General features: G+C 39.5%; 2 protein-coding genes across 6 annotated transcripts; one reads left to right on the top strand and one right to left on the bottom strand.

Annotated features, from left to right (window-relative positions):
* Positions 1-4690: 4690 nt before the first annotated feature.
* LOC115750033 (L-gulonolactone oxidase 3) lies at positions 4691-6993 on the top strand. Its single transcript, XM_030687163.2, has 3 exons — positions 4691-5495; positions 5667-5922; positions 6039-6993. Exons 1-3 carry the CDS (start codon positions 4794-4796, stop codon positions 6851-6853), a joined length of 1773 nt encoding a protein of 590 aa, XP_030543023.1. The 5' UTR covers positions 4691-4793; the 3' UTR covers positions 6854-6993.
* Positions 6994-7146: 153 nt separating this feature from the next.
* LOC115750030 (protein EMBRYONIC FLOWER 1) lies at positions 7147-14596 on the bottom strand. Of its 5 annotated transcripts, none has more exons than XM_048277376.1 (7): positions 14265-14596; positions 13115-13288; positions 12133-12554; positions 11972-12013; positions 10469-11880; positions 8175-9923; positions 7147-8036 (listed from the first exon to the last, which is right to left on the bottom strand). In XM_048277376.1, the coding sequence occupies exons 2-6, from the start codon at positions 13204-13206 to the stop codon at positions 8196-8198; spliced, it is 3696 nt and encodes a 1231-aa protein (XP_048133333.1). In that variant the 5' UTR covers positions 13207-13288; positions 14265-14596; the 3' UTR covers positions 7147-8036; positions 8175-8195. The 5 variants fall into 5 exon arrangements, with proteins under 5 accessions (XP_048133333.1, XP_048133334.1, XP_048133331.1 ...); XM_048277377.1 differs by having other exon boundaries at positions 7147-8045; positions 8175-9920; XM_048277374.1 differs by having other exon boundaries at positions 7147-8045; positions 14265-14595.
* Between the last annotated feature and the right edge of the window lie 3354 nt (positions 14597-17950).

Genomic DNA, 17950 nt, shown 5'->3' with positions numbered 1-17950 from the left:
AATCAAATCATGACATATTTGTTTCTTACAATTTATCAAGAATGCAATACAAATCTAGATAAGTTTTTTTAAAAAAATTTTAAAAAATTCTTTTAAATTGAGGTATGGTATGCTACAAAGTGAATATTTGCGACTCCTAGTGGACAGCAAACAAAGATACCATACTAAGAAAGCAATCGCCAATTAATGACCGATGTAAGATTGAAATGCTCTCATTATTGACTGAACAGGGCTAGTGTTTTTGCAAAAAATCTCTAGCCAAGATTATTGGCCCTAATCCTGCCAACCAAGTCCAAATCCAAAAGAAAATTATTTTTTGTTTTTTCTAAAATGCATATTTTTAAAAAAATTAATTTTAATTTGAATTATTTTATTATCATCAAAAAAATGATTTTTTAGGTTTTTCTATTTTATTTTCCTTTTTCTTCATTGATCAGAGACAGTTGGCGACGAACAATGGTGGACGCACAAATTGAGAGCTTTCTGATTTTGTTGGTCTTGTTTCTCAAAAATGATTATGGAACAAAGAGTCTTTTTTTTTTCTGCTCCAAAAATTTTCCTGGAAACATAATCATAAAAAATTTTAGGATAAAAATCATTTACATTACCAAACGGGTTTCTCATCTTTTTTTTTTTTTTTTTGTCTCGGGAAAAGGAATCAGAGAATCAGAATCATTGCCAAACAGGCCCTAAAAGTCATTTTTAGATTTTAAATTCTCATTTTTTGATTGGTGCTACAGCAAATATATTTTGAACCATAATTTCAGTTGATTCGATCCTCGGATTGAATATGAGGGGGGAAAATGGCAAGACTGACATCCAAATTGGGCTTAGTTGGGCTTTCAGACTTTCACGGTTGGCCTAATTCTGATTAAAGCAATGAATTCTTTTTCTTCATTGTTTAGTTTTTTTTTTTTTTTTTTTTTTTGGGAGTGGGGAGGGTATGTGGTGTTAGTTTCTCTAGTGTACCCAAAGTTCATTTCAACCTTAGAATTTTGGCGAAAGTTCCCATGAAACCAAAGTTTGCTACAGGGCAAATAATGATGTATATTACTAAGCAACAGGCTAATTGGTGATTCAAAAGTACCAGAACAACTCACATTTTATCTCCTAAATTCTAAATCAGAGGTGCATTTTTTCCATACTACAATCACTCAAACCAGCGTCCAAAATAACTCAAACCGCACTCCTTTCTTCATTAACTGGTTTCCCATGATTTGTGAAAGATGAGCGGAGTTGTGATTTGTAAGGACTTTGCAAAGTGCATTATACTTTTTTATGATGCCGGGTACTCCAACTTTTCAATTCGATATAACTAATACGAATGTACACAAATTAATCCCTCCATATGTATCAAGTAGATCGACGGGGTGACGAACATGACCTCATAGTTATTCTCAGTGGGAGACATGGTGATTTCAACACGGAATCTATATTGTTATATATAGGATCATTATTTGAGTTTTGAGTTAATTGGAGTTCACATTAGCTGGTATTAAATCTTCTGTTCACCCCATATATAGGGGGCTGTACTCATTTGGATATATGTGTTATTACATTTTTCTCTCTTCTACCACAAGTCTCACCTTACATAATTGTTTGGGCATTTAATTGTCTATGATGTATGTCCGTGCGGGTGCAACTTTGGACACAATGCCAGCCATGTTCATGCTTTTTTAAAAGTTGGGATTTTGGTCAAACCCTGGAGTTGGAACGAGGTAGGTAGATTCCCAATTTTGGATGAACAGCAGCTGTTGTGACCAAATTAGAGAGGAGAGGAGATGTGAATGCCAGCTGGTGGATAAGGCCACCACTTCGATAGTGGAACATTAAAGGAACTACCATTAATTATTCTCCTACGGAAGTTGGCCATCTTACATAAATAAGCTCTAGTATATGCCAATGGTATATTTAGGTTAGCTTAGTGATTCGGAATCTGGATAATATGTGAGCTAAAATATATCTCAAGCAAAGAAAAGTTGAAACCTCAATTACCATGGCTCAAGAAAGAAATTTCTTGAATCGAATTTATATCAAATGCTTAATCAGCGCACACTTTTTACTGAATAATTATAAATAAAAAAAAAGTCTTAAACTTATTGTACGACAGCTAATTCAGTCGTAAACCTTTCAATCGTATCAATTTAGTCTTTAATTACCCGATAATTTGTCAATATAGTCATTCCTACCAATTTTAGCTAGAAATCATTAACGTGAATACCGACCGTCCTACATAGTATGGGCTAACCGACATGAATAATTTTTGCAAATTTTTTATATTTATGTTTTTTGTTTTCTGCAGCTTGTAGTTGGAAAGAAAAGAATAGAAAATTAAAAAAAAATGGCAAGAATTGTCCACACTAGCGTTGGCCGTTCACCAACCGTGCCATATAGGATGATAGGCATCCATATCAGTAATTTACAGACAAAATTGGCCAAAAAGACTATATTGGTAAATTGTCAAAATATTTAGAACTAAATTGATACAATGGAAAATTTTGTGACTAAATTAGCAGTGATACAATAGGCTTAAGATTCTTTTAATAATTTTCTCCACTTTTCACTTACAATAAAAATCCACTTGTACTTTGCTGTAGTAATGAGTTCTTTCTTACAGTTTAGCTTAAGACAACATTTATTATGTACCTAATGACAAATATTAGGCAAGCGTTGGGGTTAGAATCGAACTTCTTTTCATTGAAATACTAGCGTATGGGCTCATGTTTGTGTTAGGTTTAACTTACATGAAAATAGGACAAAAAAATCATGAAATTGTAATACGGGTTTAACCTACATGAAATAGTATTTTGAAAGTTATGGCAGTGACAAAATAATCATGAAATTGTGAAAAAAACCACTTCAAAAATATATATTATTTGGAAGATAATTAGATATCATGGGATCATTTGCCTCATACATAAATTCACATTATACTTACCAAACATCTCCCACGTCATATTTCACGAAAATTGAATTTTTCAGAAACTATGCTCAGTTAATTCGTCTCGATCGTTTGATTATTTCTTTAAGAATAATTATTTATTTTTGATTAATTTTAACTCTAACATTGTGTTTTACTACATGTTGTGTTGGATAGAATCAAAGCAACTTTATTTATGGTATACTAAATTGCAAATATGCAAATCAATTTAACCTCTTCTTATTATTGTATAGGCATATGAGTAGGTTGTTTTTTCAGTAAATGCATCATATTACGTTTCATGCATAGCCAATATTATATAAAACTATTCACTCAATTATTTTTTCATTCTCGAGGTCAATTTCACTAGTTATTATCAAAATATTTTTCTTTAAACAAGCATTTAGAATTTTCATTTGAAAAAGAAAGGACGCCCTTCATTGAAATTTAATACATTTAATAAGCAAAGTCACTTTTAATACAATATATAATATTAACCACACTCAATTGCACTCGTGATCACTCCTGAATTTCTAGACCCATGAGAAAATTACCAATCCAGTCTCAAACATATTGTATAATTGTCAATTTAATTATGAGCTTTTCAATTTTGCAAATATAAGCCTAAACCTTTATGCCGAATTCTAATATAGTCATTTTGGTCAATTGCCGTAAAAAATCACCGAAGCGGCAATCCACAAGTTGTCCACATTAGCGTGTCACGTAGGACAACCGGTATCATACCAGCAATTTCAGGCTTCAATTCGTCAAATGGACTATAGTGGAATTTCATACTATATTAACGATCTTAAAAGATTTAGAACTGAATTAGCATCCGTCCAAAAATTCAGAACTTTTTAGGACAATTTTCCCCAAAAAAACCATTGATTCTTTCATGATCCTGCATTTTCCTCAAGTCGACTTTGGCAAGTGGACAACTCTACAAAATGCATGATTCATTACCACGCTTAGAAAGTCATCAATGCCACACTTAGAAAGCAATTAATGCAAAGCGCCCAAAGTATGTCACATCGCTTATCTATAATCAAAATTCTCGTAAGCGCTCGAAGTGTACACATGGTTACCTCTCACCTAGAATCAAATTCTCGTAAGCGGTCGGATGTTCTAACATGGAATCGAAATGGTCTGGTCCCCATTTATTTCACATTTGGATCCTTAAACATTTTAACCTCAAGTAAGACAATGAGAGGGTAGCATCAACATAACTACGCTACTATATTCGACAAACTTTTTCCCTGTAGAAAATTATCAACCCCTTTTAGAAAAGTTCGTCGTTTTAGCCCGCTGAATTTTAGAGCTTGCTTTGACTAGGAAAGCGTAATTCCGATGATTTACTGGCATTATACTCAATGATTCGCAGATATTACTCTCATACTTTCAATTATTATAAACCTAAACCTCCAGAATGACAGAAAAAGTTTAAGAAAGGAATGCCAGGTTGTCGTTGCATCGTGGTGAGATAGCGTTCCCATGTCGTTTTGGATCTTGCTCAGCTGACGAATCTCAACCCCCGTTTAATCACTCATTTGGAGTCAAAACTTCCAAAACGGGGCGTCGTTCGGAAGATGACTCCCATTTTTCATAATTAACATCAAAATAATGGTGTGAAAACTAGAAAAAAGCCGACTTCCTTTTTATTTAATTTCGTATCTTAATTTTGTTTTTTGATGTTGCTCTCGTGGCTGTTTCCTTTCTGCAGCAAAGCCCTTCAAAATTGTCCGAACATATAAATACACGTCTTTGGACACTGTGCAAGAAAGCTCGTCCTTTTTCTCTTGTAATGTCTTAGAAGCATTGCCTTCTCAATCCAAAGGCATCCTCATTAAACATTCCAACTCTGAAACTTTCTTCAATGGCCGATTCTCAATGGCTCCTCCCTGCCCTCCTCCTCCTCTTCCTCCTCCTTCGCATGGACTCGATCTTGCTCCGAACTGCTTCCATGCCACCGCCTTCCCCGGTTACGTGCAACAGTCCTGGTGGTGACGGTTGCATCCTCCGCAACGCGTATGGCGCGTGGAACGACAGATTGGACTGCCATGTCCAGAATGTCACGTACCCTTCAACCGAAGAAGAGCTCCGCTCGGCCGTGGCCTACGCAGCTCGCAGTGGACTGAACGTCAAAGTCGTGAGCAAGTTCTCCCACACCATCCCGAAGCTGGCCTGCCCCGGGAGGAATGGATCTGCCGACTCATTCTTGATAAGCACGGCGAATTATGCCTCTACTATCGACGTCGACATGACCAATTTGGTGGTCACGGCAGATGCGGGGGTTCCGCTGCGGGAGCTGATCGACAGAGTCGAGGGACAAGGGTTGAGCCTGGTGGCCGCACCGTACTGGGAGGGCGTGAGCGTGGGCGGGCTGATAAGCATGGGGGCGCATGGCAGCTCATGGTGGGGAAAGGGCGGGGCGGTGCACGATCACGTGGTCGGGATTAGCCTCGTGGTACCCGCCAAGGAATCGGAAGGTTTTGCCAAAGTCATCAGAATTCAGGCGCAGGATCAGCTTCTTAATGCAGCTAGAGTCTCACTGGGCATGTTGGGTGTGATCTCCAAGGTATGTTGCTTTCTTTAGCTTCAGGTGGCTCGGAGAATAGTCTTTGTTCGGTGATAACACAACAATCCCTGGAAAAGAATGTCTGGTGAAGAAAACTATATAGTAGTGAAAGGTTGTTGAGGATTGATTCATTAGCGCGTTACTGAATCGTAGCGTAAAATCAATTTTCAGGTGAAGTTTTCTCTCGAGAGAAGGTTCAAGAGAAGCATAACCTACAATTTCACGGACGATGCTCGGATCGAAGAGACATATATGGACCACGCCATGAAGTACGAATTTGCCGATATCGCTTGGTACCCGTCTAAACACACCGCTGTTTACAGATACGATAACCGAGTCCTGCTGAACACGTCGGGTGATGGCGTTTATGACTTTCTAGGATTTCAATCCAACTCAGTTGTTGTTTCTAAATCCGTTCGAGCAACCGGTGATGCTTCTCTTCTTCTCTGTAGCTTTTATACCATGCCTGTTTTTTCGGTATCATGTCATTGGCATATCATCCTCGTCGAAAACAGAATGACTGAAGAAAATTGATGCATGCAGAGAAGTCACTGGAGAATGCAAGGAACGTGGATGGAAAGTGTGTATTGGCGTCTACCACGTTGGGATACAAGAAGCTGATTGCCAATGGTTTGAGGAACGGCCTGATCTTCACTGGCTATCCGGTTATCGGTCACCAGGGAAAAATGCAGACTTCCGGTTCGTGTTTATATTCGCCTCCCTCGAGAACTGACCTCACTTGCGCTTGGGATCCAAGAGTCGATGGGCTCTTTTTCTACGAGACGACAGCAATATTCCCTGCCCAAAGATTCGCAGGTTTCATTCAAGACGTGAAGAAGCTCAGGGACGTGAATCCAGAGAACTTCTGCGGAGTCGATATCTATAATGGGTTTCTGATACGTTTCATCAAGGCCTCCAAGGCGTACTTAGGCCAACCTGAGGACTCGGTCGCGGTGGATTTCAACTACTACCGAGCCAATGACCCCTCGACCCCAAGGCTGAATCAAGATGTGTGGGAGGAAGTGGAGCAGATGGCGTTCTTCAAGCACGGTGCCAAGCCGCATTGGGCTAAAAACAGGAAATTAGCATTCTTGAACGTCCGAAACAAGTATCCCAATTTCGCCAAATTCATGGCAGCTAAGAAGCAATTGGACCCACAAAACATGTTCTCAAGTGAATGGTCAGATGAGATATTGTTTCGGAATGAAGCAGCAAAAGGTGATGGGTGCGCCCTAGAAGGACAGTGCATATGTTCAGAAGACAGCCATTGTAGTCCAGCAAAAGGTTATCTTTGCAAAGCAGGGCTTGTTTATAAGGAAGCTAGGGTTTGTAGGTACACACAATCTTCAGAGGCATAAGACGTCAAGTCGTTCTGTTTGTCTTGTTTATACCTGTGGATTTGGCCATATGTGTTTGAATCAAGTACCTTATAGTCTTTATAAAGGTTTCCATCGCTACACTTGAGTTCTAGCACAGAAATTATCAAGCTTATGCAATTCTTTCTGTCATTAAGACAGAGGACACCATTAGCACAATGGGCAAGTCTCAATAGGTTCCGGACTCGAGACTCGACTCGACTCCTTGAGATCCTGATACAGAGTTTATTCCTACTATGAAACCATCCTACGAGCAAGCAACAAACAGGTTATGAATCCCCCTTAGCCAATTTCATCAACTGAGAAAAAAAGTTGGAGACTTATTGTCTTGAAATCTAAATATTGTTTATGCTTTAACTTCAACCATCACCACTCTACATGGAGAAAGCAAGCCAACCAACCAATTATGTGCAGCCTAGACGTGCTCGCCGTCAGTGTATATCCGCATCAGAAGAACGATGCTTAAACTGGAAATAGGACACTATAGAGAACGTACAAGTATTGCATATCCAAGTGGAATGGAGTATAGAGCCTGAAAAATAGTATAGCTAATCGTCCGTCCAGAGTTGATCTTAAGATGGTAAGCACATCGCTTAAGTTTTTCTTGTACAACGAGCAATTCAGATGAATTCCATATCCAAAATGTATTGTTTTCAGTTTGCTTTTCCTTTTGCTTTCTTTCCGCTTTATTTCAACCGAACCACATTTCCAGGTCCTCCCTTTCACCGTGCCAAACCCTTATTACAACTGCTGAAATGAGAGATAACAAAGGAAAAAACAAAAGAAAAGCACAAACTTATCGTGTGTCCCACTCGGCCAAATAGTTGTGTCGATGCCCTGCTATTGTTCCTAAGCAAATTCATTGCCAGGGTAAATCACAAAACAAAAACAAGGAGGTACTCTCATAGAGTGAAGCATCTACTTCCTGCATACCCTCTGAAGTCTCGTGCCGAGAACTCTGAGAGGGTCAAACTTCTCGCAAGTTTACAGGCCTTACCTGGTTGTATTTTCATGATGCCGGCTTAGAGATGGATCCGGAGTCAGAACTAACAGCAACTTTCCCGACTGCAAATCAGCTTGCACATTCTGCACACTACAGCCCCCAAAACCCCTGTCCGAGATGCTCTTTTTTGCAGCAACTAAGCAAGAAAACCAAGATGCTCACCTGTTGGAACTAGAAAAATAAAAACTTGACTTAGTAAAAGCATCAGGAAAATGGCTAGAAACTGCAGGCATGGCAGCCTTAGAATCTAGCCCGTTGAAGAGAACATAAGGATGCCTCAACCTAAGAAATATGCATTACCTTATGAATATTGGGAGAGATTCAACCAAGTTGATGCTGGGGAATTCTAAATCCACCAGTAAGCCTCATGCTACTCTTTTCTTTCAAACCGTCCAAATTAGCTAGGCCAGACTTTTGTGGAAATCGGAATTTCTTTTCAAATTTTAGGTCATTACGTCCGATTGTGTAGATATTTCCTGCTTCTGGCATGCTAAAGTCCGCAGGGTTTCGATTAATCGTGCAAATTCCCGGCTTAGAACTGCATCTTGGAGGCCAAGTGGTTTCACTTCTATTATGGGTGTCAATTTTGGCCATTCCAGAGTTTTCTTCATGCAGTGAGAAATTCCTAGGATTCGGCATGCCAAAGAAATTCCCTGATTTACGACAGAGATTGCCTCTGTCACTCATTCCTGGATAACGGTTAGAGAATGTAGAGCCTCCAGTCGGTCCAGCTAGATCAGAAAATTTTCTCTTTCCTTTATCACGAACCTTGAGAGGGAGACGCACTCTACCTTCATCATCCCCCCCCAAAAATTTATCAGGTTGAACAAAGGAAGCAGATGCACTCACGATTGGAACAGCAGAATGTTCATGGTATCTTCCTGGAAGAAAATTTGTAGGACAGTAACCTGAAGAAGAGCATTTCAACAAATCGGACGGCTTGTGTAGACTCAATGCCCGCCCAGGAATTTCCCTCGAATGATACCCACGTGGAAAGGAAGGATATTTCGAGAACCTGTCATTTCCACCCAAATCAATGTTTTGACCAGAACTAGGCCCCGCATGCATGAGACTGAGTAAATGCATAGCTGGTATAGTTTCATTAGAACGAAAATCAAATGAGTCATATCCATTTTCAACCTCGATTCCCTTATGTCTCGATGCATACGGGTTCTCCACACATGTTCTGCTGAAAGAATCAAAATGAAAGTCCTTACTCGGCTTCTCAAGGTTTGTAGCACTGAAGCTAAATAATCTTGGATCCTGACTCCAGCTCATGTCCACCTTAGGTGGGGTTTTGGGGCGATATGATTGAACATCCATATGATTAGAGTGAAGTCCCCCATCTGGGGGGATAGTGTACACAAAGGGCATGTGGGTTGGCATCATGGATGACGACAGATGAACCGGTTCGTCACCTTGTTGTGGAATATGGGTTCTGCTAGGTGCTTGTAAATGCTCAAAATTAGTATCAGAGGGTTTGTTTCTGGAAATATCCTCATTCAATGTGCCGTTCAAATTAGTACCCTGCCTCGAAGGATCCGTAACACATACTCGGACCTTAGCTGACTTTCCTTGGTCCTGGGAAAACATCACATGCCTTGCAGTATTAGGAGTTCCTTCTACATGGCCAACAGTTGCATAATTTGTGATTGGGCAAGAAGAGTCCTGAACAAACTTTTGCATGGGCGATCTGAAATCTTTTCCAACAACAACACTTCGGGGATTTCCAGAGTGAATTTGCCTCTTCGGAATGCTTTCTTTTTGCGATAAGTTCAGCTCCCTGTTTCTACATTCCTTCACAATCCTTGAACTCCCGGAATCTATTGACTTACTTGTTCTTGGCAGGAGTTTATTTTTTCCTGCACCATCTAAAGACCTTTCATATTGATTTTTTGCCATGAGTTCAACAATTTCCATTGGTATGTCATCTACAGTTGTCTGCTCAGAAGCTTTAACAGATTTTTCATCATGATATTGCTTCATAGTTGCAGAGAACTCATGAGATTTAGTGGCTTTCTCTCTGTTACTTGTCCCAGAAATATCCTGCTGTAAAAGCAAAAGAGCAATTGTTGAATTCTGAAAATCACAGAGCAAATGACCTAATATTACAAGAGCTCAAAAGTAAATTACACCGAGAGTGTGTGGTAACATCGCAAAAACATATAGTCATGACAAGATGAAGAGAAGCATAAAAAAAATACATGAACAACCAACATAAGGAAATGCGAGACTGTGAGACCAAGCCTAAGATTTATATCAAATGCATTTAAGAAAGATCACATCTTCACCCTAGGATACATGAGAAAAGCATTGGATTTTTTTGATATTGATGTGAAACTTGCTACATACACCAGCATAGAGAGAGTGCAGAGTGTAGTCCAACATAATGGCTTGGGTACAAGGTCATACTCCCAACCCCAGATTTTCTGCTACACCACGACTAATGATGGGTACTATGTGGTATTCTAATTAGTCATCTCAACAAAGAGGCAAGGAGGGTAGCATAGTACGACGATTGACCGAGCACACGACTGCACATCTAGAAGATCCAAATCAAGTAACTCTAATGAACTAACGACAAGATTGCATACCATTTGTGGCTTCATATAACAAAATGAGTTCTCTAAATTCAAGGCATGGTTTTGCTTCTCAGTCTGAACTTTAGGAATCTTATGGGTGGATCCCTTGCTAATGACATCATGGACTCCTTTATTCAAAAAAGCATCTGATCCACATCTAGAAGGACGCTTTGGCTCAATCTGTCTGGCTTCCCTATTTCTGAGCATAAGAGAATCTTCTCGAGCACCTTCCAGCCAATGGAATGAAGAAGCCACACCGAATTGAGTGGCATATGCTTTGTCAACTTTGGGAGGAAGCAAACAGCTTTTGGAAGAAACATGGGATCTATTTTCTACAGAAGCATCACTGGTGGGAATGAACCAAAAAGGTGGAGGACTGGCTTGCATAACTCCAGAGTCTGTCCTCATAAACATACCTCTTGAAGGATTGGGATTACTGCTAGGAGGAGCCACTGAAACCTGGCCACCATTTTCTTGAGACATTTCTGTCTTGTCCTTGCAAAGCAAACTTCTTTCATTCTTCGACACAGGGAAAAGGAAAGAGTTCATTTCTCTGGCTGCATCTGCAGATGTCTCATGTCCAAACGAAAACATGACATCAGCTGGTTTGGCCCCGATCTGTCCAGATTTATAGAGGAAATAATCTTCCGTAACATGGTTCTTCTTTTTCTTCTTAATGGTTGCACGTATTACTGCATCCTCCTTGTGTTTAGCCCAATGATTCTTTCTGACAGTTTGTGAATCCATTCTAGCAAGTTCACTGTCTTCAATTTGAGACTCAGCAATAGCACTGGAATTCCCAGCACCATCTTTGAAGACAATTTCTTTCCCGCTTTCCTGGCTAGGAGTCATAGAATCCATCGGCTTGCTGTCCGGATCAAAAGGCAAACTCCTCTTCCTTTTCTTAAAAACCTTTTTCACATTGTCAGGGGCCGCCATTGGACAATTTGTCGCAGATGCTGTACCTATCTTCACAGACTCATCGCATGTAGCAAGACAAGGAGCATTTACTTTCCGGGTTTGATCTGGATGCGTATTGTCATCCTTACCCAACAAGTCGGTTAGCAGACGTATTTTCCGATATCTTCTACGACGTAAACCAACGGTTTTAGCATGAAAATAATCCTCGGAGAGGTCACCACTGTCAGATGATGGGCAGTCTTGTTCATCTAGCTCTTCTGAAGGATGTTTCTTCTCTTGAACTGTGATAGCATCATCCACACCATCAATCAATCCAACCCCACCATACTCAGAGCCATTAGCCACCTTCACAGAATCGGGATTAGATGGTTGTTTCCCCAATTGAATGATTTCGGAAGAACTTGCACGGCCAACAACTTCATGAACTCCACAATCTAGCATGGACAAATGAAGAGACCGATTGCCGTTTGACTGGTTAAGTACTGATTCAGCATTGACATGTAGAAACAGTGTCATGTTGCCCCAATCTAACATCAACTTTATGCAGGTAATTAAACTTGTAGTTAGTAGCCATATTGGTAATGAACGTACCTGTGCCATGTGCATCCGTTCCCTTTCCCTGGCTGACGCCAACTTCTGCAGACAGAAAAACACAAGTATTGAGAGCTCCTAACTTGGATTATGGTCCCATACTAATCATCAAGAAATTTCGAAGCTATCAGATCTAAATGACTCGCAGATATATGAAAATTTACCTTTGGAGATTAGAGTGCAAGTCTGATCTTCTTTGTCTTTTTTCTCCTTAGAATATAATGGAGCACAAACGTCATTGCCATTACTTTGAGGTAAAATAGTAGCATTGGATTTTCCTGTGCTGGCAATGCCTACATTCGTTATCTGCTGAAAATCAGAGGCAACAGTTGCAGTTTGACTTTGGCTCAACAGATTGGTTCTGGCACTCTCGCATTTGCATTTAAAACCAGAATCATCAATGGCTTTTTCAGCAGGAGTGGAATCAACGCATATATCCGGAATGCAAGTTTGGCATTTCCACCATCTGAATTTCGGAACATCTAGTGGTGGAAGCATGTCTTTTGGCACTTCTAAGGTGTCTTTCTCCAATTTGAACGGCCAACATAGCTTACTTTCTTTTTGCCGCATCCCAGAAACATATTTACTGATGGAAGGATGAGTCAGATTATATTTAAGTAACAATTCAATATAGTACGAGGTATTACAAGAAGTAGCAAAGAAACTACATTAGTTATGTGTAAAATGCAACACCGTTTATCTTTATTGCCATTGGCCACTTCATTTCCAGCAATGCCAGAAAAGAGTTGTAAAAAGCATAAATGAAACTAATTCTTTGAAAGAATGGAGAGATAACAATATTGGTCTCCACACCTCATGTATCAAACAATTACATATGTATAAGCTAATTCTTCCAGCAGTACTTTTGCCACTCATTAATATGAGGACAATGCTGAAATTTTCATTTGGTTCATGCATTTGAACTAATAAAATATGGATGAATGTTGCAAAAAGAGTGAAACCTAGTTGATGTGGACTAGATCCAGCAAAGAAGAAGCTCAAGGAGCATCACACACAAGCTAGCAGCAACTAATTATTCTGGTACCAAACATTATAACGCAGGTACACACATTTATATATACGGCAATAGCATCATATATGAGGAACAGAAAGTGTTAACTACAGGCAGAAAAAGTTAAACCTTACCGGATTGAGAAGTGCTCACACTTAGTATTACTTTTTCCAGCAACTCCAAGAAGATCTATTGATATTGATTCAATTTGGGTGAACGATTCCATTGCTTTTGAGATGCGAACGACGATGCGACCACGTTGGTTGTTCGTGCCGTCATGCGATCATTTCACTTCAAAGCAAGCTGGCCTAGGACAAGCCATGTGCATTCATCATTCTTAAGAGTTTTGAATGTCAAACATAGAAGTATTGGTACCAGATGATCATACAACACTCACTAAACAACCAGGACCAGAGAAAGCTTTTAAAGGATCAATATAGAGCATAGAAATTCAAAAGAACAGATTAACACAGTGAACTCATAAGTAACATGGGGCAATTACAAAACAGAAGAAAAATATGATAAGTTTATTGCTAATATGCCATTGTATAAACAACATTACGCCGAGCTACAACCATTGTGCACATAAAATAACAACTTTTTTCTCGGGTAACCTCATGAAATGATACTAGAAACCCTAGCCAATGAGCACGCAGTTGCGTCTTGCAACATTCCACCCCATGAAGGACCACAATCTCTCAGGCAGAAAGAAGCGCCCAAGTTAAGATGTGAGGAAGTGACAGATGAAATATCAGCTACAAGACAAAGGCCAGATTAGGGTTTTACCTATGAACTGGACATAGGCCCCACCAAGAAGGAAAAGGCTGTACTCAAGCCTTGGGTTATTGATTATGAGCACAAACCCACTAAGATATCACCTCAAACACACCATTCACATCATTAAATTATACCCATAAACTCTGGAAAACAAACTGATTCCTAGGGTTTATTTTACTCACTAAATTGCTACTGTGACACATGAATAATCGAACCCCCTCGCTCTAGAAGAACAAGCAAAAATCATCAAACTGAATCAAGAAAACCACCAAGAACTATCATTCCTGACAATCGAGAAAGATTCAGATCGAGAAAAGCAGTTGAAGCTCCACTTCATGAGCCAAAAAAAGGAATTTCAGGCATCCCCCGCAAATCAAGAATCGAGAGACCCAGCTCGCAGTCAGCTTTTACTACGGGAAACAGATCCACCCACCATCAAGAAAAGACCCAATCAAGAACTGCGCGACCCAGAAGAGGAAACACTGATTCGAGCTCAAAGAAACGAACCTCAAATCTCTCGAAAGGCCGAGTCAAACTAGTGCCCTATCCACACTTTGACTTGGAATCTCCCCCCGCGGCTTCTCCCGATGAAGACCTCGCCGAGTAGAGAGCCCCGCGACGAAGAAGACGGTGCCGGATTCAAGAAGGGGTCGAGCTCAAGCTGCCCAGGATTTGGGTGCGCGAATCGAGAGAAACCCTAGCTAAGCCTCTTCGATGTTGGGCGTGTGTGCGGGAGCTTTCGATTCTTCAAGAAAGAGAGAGAGAGAGAGAGAGAGAGAAATGAGTTCCTTTTTTTTTTTTTGTCGTCTTGAAGTCATGAGATGTTTCTTGTTTTTTTGCCACATGACACCTCTCGCTCTCTCTCTCTCTGTGCTTGGACACACTCTCTCTCTACACACACACAAACCCACTTCCTTCGGTAGGATAAAAATGTGAAAAACTTGAAAAAAAATACTAAAAAAAAATTAGAGACGAAGAAGGAAAATTCTTTTAAGGGGTTCGAGGCAGGAGGGCCACTGGGGGAACGACACGTGGCGAGTTTGTGCGGATCTTATCACTTTCCATTACCCTCCTCTACTTGCCTAGGAGAGAAGGAGAGAAGGAGGAAAAAAAAACCCTAGGAGGAGGAGGGGGACAACGCTTGTGCGTCGAGTTCTTTTGTTCTCTCAAATGTTTCCCTGTCCGCGCGCGTCGATGTCACGCGCCTCGGTGAAAAGCGAAGGGACGAGCCGGCGTCTAAAGTCGGTCCAAAGATGCCCTCGCATGAAGGCGGGACGTGATTGGTGCGTGCCTCTCACGGCCTCCCGAGGAGAGTCGGGGTAGTTAACCGCAAAAGCCCTAGCTTTAAATGTTAAAGAACGGTTGGGTATTAGGAGAACCCTTAGCCGGCTCTTTAGTATGGATTTAGATTTAGGTTAGGCCGAACGCAAATCCGTTTTTTTTTGTTAATTTGTTCTTAATGCAAGTCGATATATATTATGTCGTGATTGGGCCTACTTCGTCACATATCACGTTACTATTTTACATCAATATTGGTATGCCTACCACTATTCTTCACGTGAATAGCATAAGTAAAAGAAATCAACTCGATTATTTACGAAATGCGAACTAAACATTAGTAGAAGTTATATGTTCGAATCTACGTCGAAAGAAATTTGGTTGATAGAACATGCACCTTAGAAGAGAAAAAAGCAAGTTGCAAAAGCCTTATATGAAACACGTTCATTGGAATTGCAGTCGAATTTTCTATTCCCTTAATGATCATATATGGCTAAAAAAGGCTTGTATAAAGAGTAACTCGAATGAATATTCTGAAAGTACAATGACCAACTTAAAGTAGGTTGACTAACTAGTTTTAAGATCAATGAGACTTTGTTTGTAAGAAAAACTAATACGAATAGTTACGTTATTGATTACCTGACGTGCTAGTCAAATGTGACCTTCCGCAACGCCACCAATTCAAGCCACCCACAATGTCACTAAATGAAGTCGCGTCGTGAGCAAACTTTTCATGAGCTTGCTGGTCTCGACTATTTGATATCTCACGCGAAGAGGTTACAAGGTTTCTAAAAGGCTGGCGGGTTCAACTCGTTTAACTTCAAACCTTTTTATGTGATGCATCAGATAATACGCTTTGCAATAAGTGTGAGATCCTTATGAAAATGCATCGGAAGGGTAGCTGTGATGATTGATTCCCCCACCCTTTTTCCTAAAAAAAACATTGCTTTCATCAATTTAGCAGTCGAGTGAGCATGAGCACATTCGTAACGTGTGTCCCACAAGAAATATAGAGTTTTAGGTGAATGAAATACTCGAAAACTTACTGCGAATTCAGAAGATAAGTTAAGTTGCAGCATACTTCCAAGGAAGGAGAAGCTTGTGTCCACTGGCTGGCTAATTTTGCTTTTCACTTAAGTTCGATAGTACAATTCCTAAATGTTCCCGCAATTGGGATTAATCTTTTGTCTGCAGGAGACTTTAGGAGCTGGCTACATAGGACTGTGGTAGCTTTTGATGTAATTCTTTCTTTCTTTCTTTCTTTTTTATATCTCATGCTACGAAAAAGAATTTTGAGAGGTAGTTTACATTAAATATTTTCTCACCAATATTAGCGCACGGTACACCACGTAAAGTCCCCGTCGTCTTACCGCGCTCTTTCGGAGAAGGACTTATTGTGGTAGGGTTAGGCTTCCACTGTTTTTTTTTTTTTCTCCCAACATGTTCTGACGAAATTTCATTACCAAAAGTCCAAAACCAAAAGAAAGTCTTCTAGGTTTTTTTCATTTGATTTTGGGGTCTTGGAGGAAAACTTTCTGACTTTCTGTACTAGGTTTCTTGTCACTTTTCAGCTCTCCTTGTCGTTTTTGGACTTCCCTATTGCTAGTTTGAGATTACAATTTGATGATATAAATGTTTTGTAACTTTCGTTTAAAAATATAACTGACAATTTTGGGAATTAAGGATTTGGCTTGGGGTGATTAATCACTTTCGATTTCTATAAATATTTTTTCTGGTATTGCTTTGGAATTCAATTGGGCTGTGGTCTGCTATTGGATATCCAAATCTTTCAGGATATTTAAGTGCTAACATGTGAAGTGATTCAAAATTTGATTGTAATTGGAAATGAGTTATTGAAATTTTCATAATTTTAGAAAAGTAATATGAAAAGGCCCTTTTAAGATGAGACTAAAGCGTGTGATGAGGTAACAATCCATTCCTTTCTGCCAAATCAAGTGATAAATGCTTCACTTGCGTGTTGAACTTACTCTAATCTATTGCTGAACCGGCAATGAATAGGGTTTTATGATTGTTAAATGAGAAGGTATTACGATATAGCTGAAATTATGATGAGTGTAAGACCCTTATGGTAGGGGCCGCCAGCAGGTCGTCTCTCTCCATCCTATTATTGATACAAGCACCTCTATCAATGCGTGATTGAATGCATGGCTTGCCTTCCCAAGAGAATTAAAAAGGAAATAAAAAAGAAACACCAATGATTTTCGACATGGGGCTTGTTTTAGTATATCCCGAATTTAAACAATGAGAAGGGTCTTGAGTGTCCCCCAGGCCTCTTTGTGCAACAGGCTTAAGGTGGAAAATATTCGATTTTCAAGGCATTAGTGGTGGTAGTTGTTTAAGATAAGTGCCATGAATTGGAATCTTACATTTACAAAGTATCAATCAAGAATAAAATAAAATGGTAAGTTCAGGTTAAACATCTAAAATTAGCATTTTGCGTCATAGATATATATAAACTCCGCAAGGGATAATATAAGATTCTTCATATTAAGTGTGTTTAATGATCTATGGAAAAGAAATCTTAATTTTCAGTATATATGATGATTCCAACGCGTTAGAAGGTGTCATTTCGCATTTTTCCACATTCACATAGAAGTTACAAATCTTACATGTAATTTCATTGATAATTGCTTTGTAAGAGTGCAAACTTTACTTTCAGTTATTATGAAACTATCAAAATACGACAAAAAATTACATCATTGGATAGGTAAGCATGCAAATAATTAAATCCCCGGATCAATAGATACGTACCAAATCACAGATTTACGTGTTATTTAGGAGATTAATCATTCACCTATATTATATGCACGTGTTACTTAGAACTCGAGTTGTAATGAATAGTACTACACAGATAGGGAATCGACCAATTATGATAATTATGTTGATTGCTTTTA

The sequence above is a fragment of the Rhodamnia argentea genome, chromosome 4 (assembly GCF_020921035.1).
Source record: "Rhodamnia argentea isolate NSW1041297 chromosome 4, ASM2092103v1, whole genome shotgun sequence".
NCBI lineage: Eukaryota > Viridiplantae > Streptophyta > Magnoliopsida > Myrtales > Myrtaceae > Rhodamnia > Rhodamnia argentea.
This window is presented reverse-complemented; position numbering and strand designations above follow the sequence as displayed.

Bases quoted from the DNA above. Each gene is read 5' to 3' on its own strand.
- LOC115750030 (XM_048277376.1), bottom strand. From the start codon at position 13,206: ATGGAATCGTTCACCCAAATTGAATCAATATCAATAGATCTTCTTGGA. The intron at 12,555-13,114 runs GTAAGGTTTAAC...TCCTTCCATCAG, and splicing joins TGTGAGCACTTCTCAATCCG to TAAATATGTTTCTGGGATGC. The intron at 11,881-11,971 runs CAGGTACGTTCA...TGACACTGTTTC, and splicing joins GGGAACGGATGCACATGGCA to TACATGTCAATGCTGAATCA.
- LOC115750033 (XM_030687163.2), top strand. From the start codon at position 4,794: ATGGCCGATTCTCAATGGCTCCTCCCTGCCCTCCTCCTCCTCTTCCTC. The intron at 5,496-5,666 runs GTATGTTGCTTT...ATCAATTTTCAG, and splicing joins TGTTGGGTGTGATCTCCAAG to GTGAAGTTTTCTCTCGAGAG. The intron at 5,923-6,038 runs GTGATGCTTCTC...TGATGCATGCAG, and splicing joins TAAATCCGTTCGAGCAACCG to AGAAGTCACTGGAGAATGCA.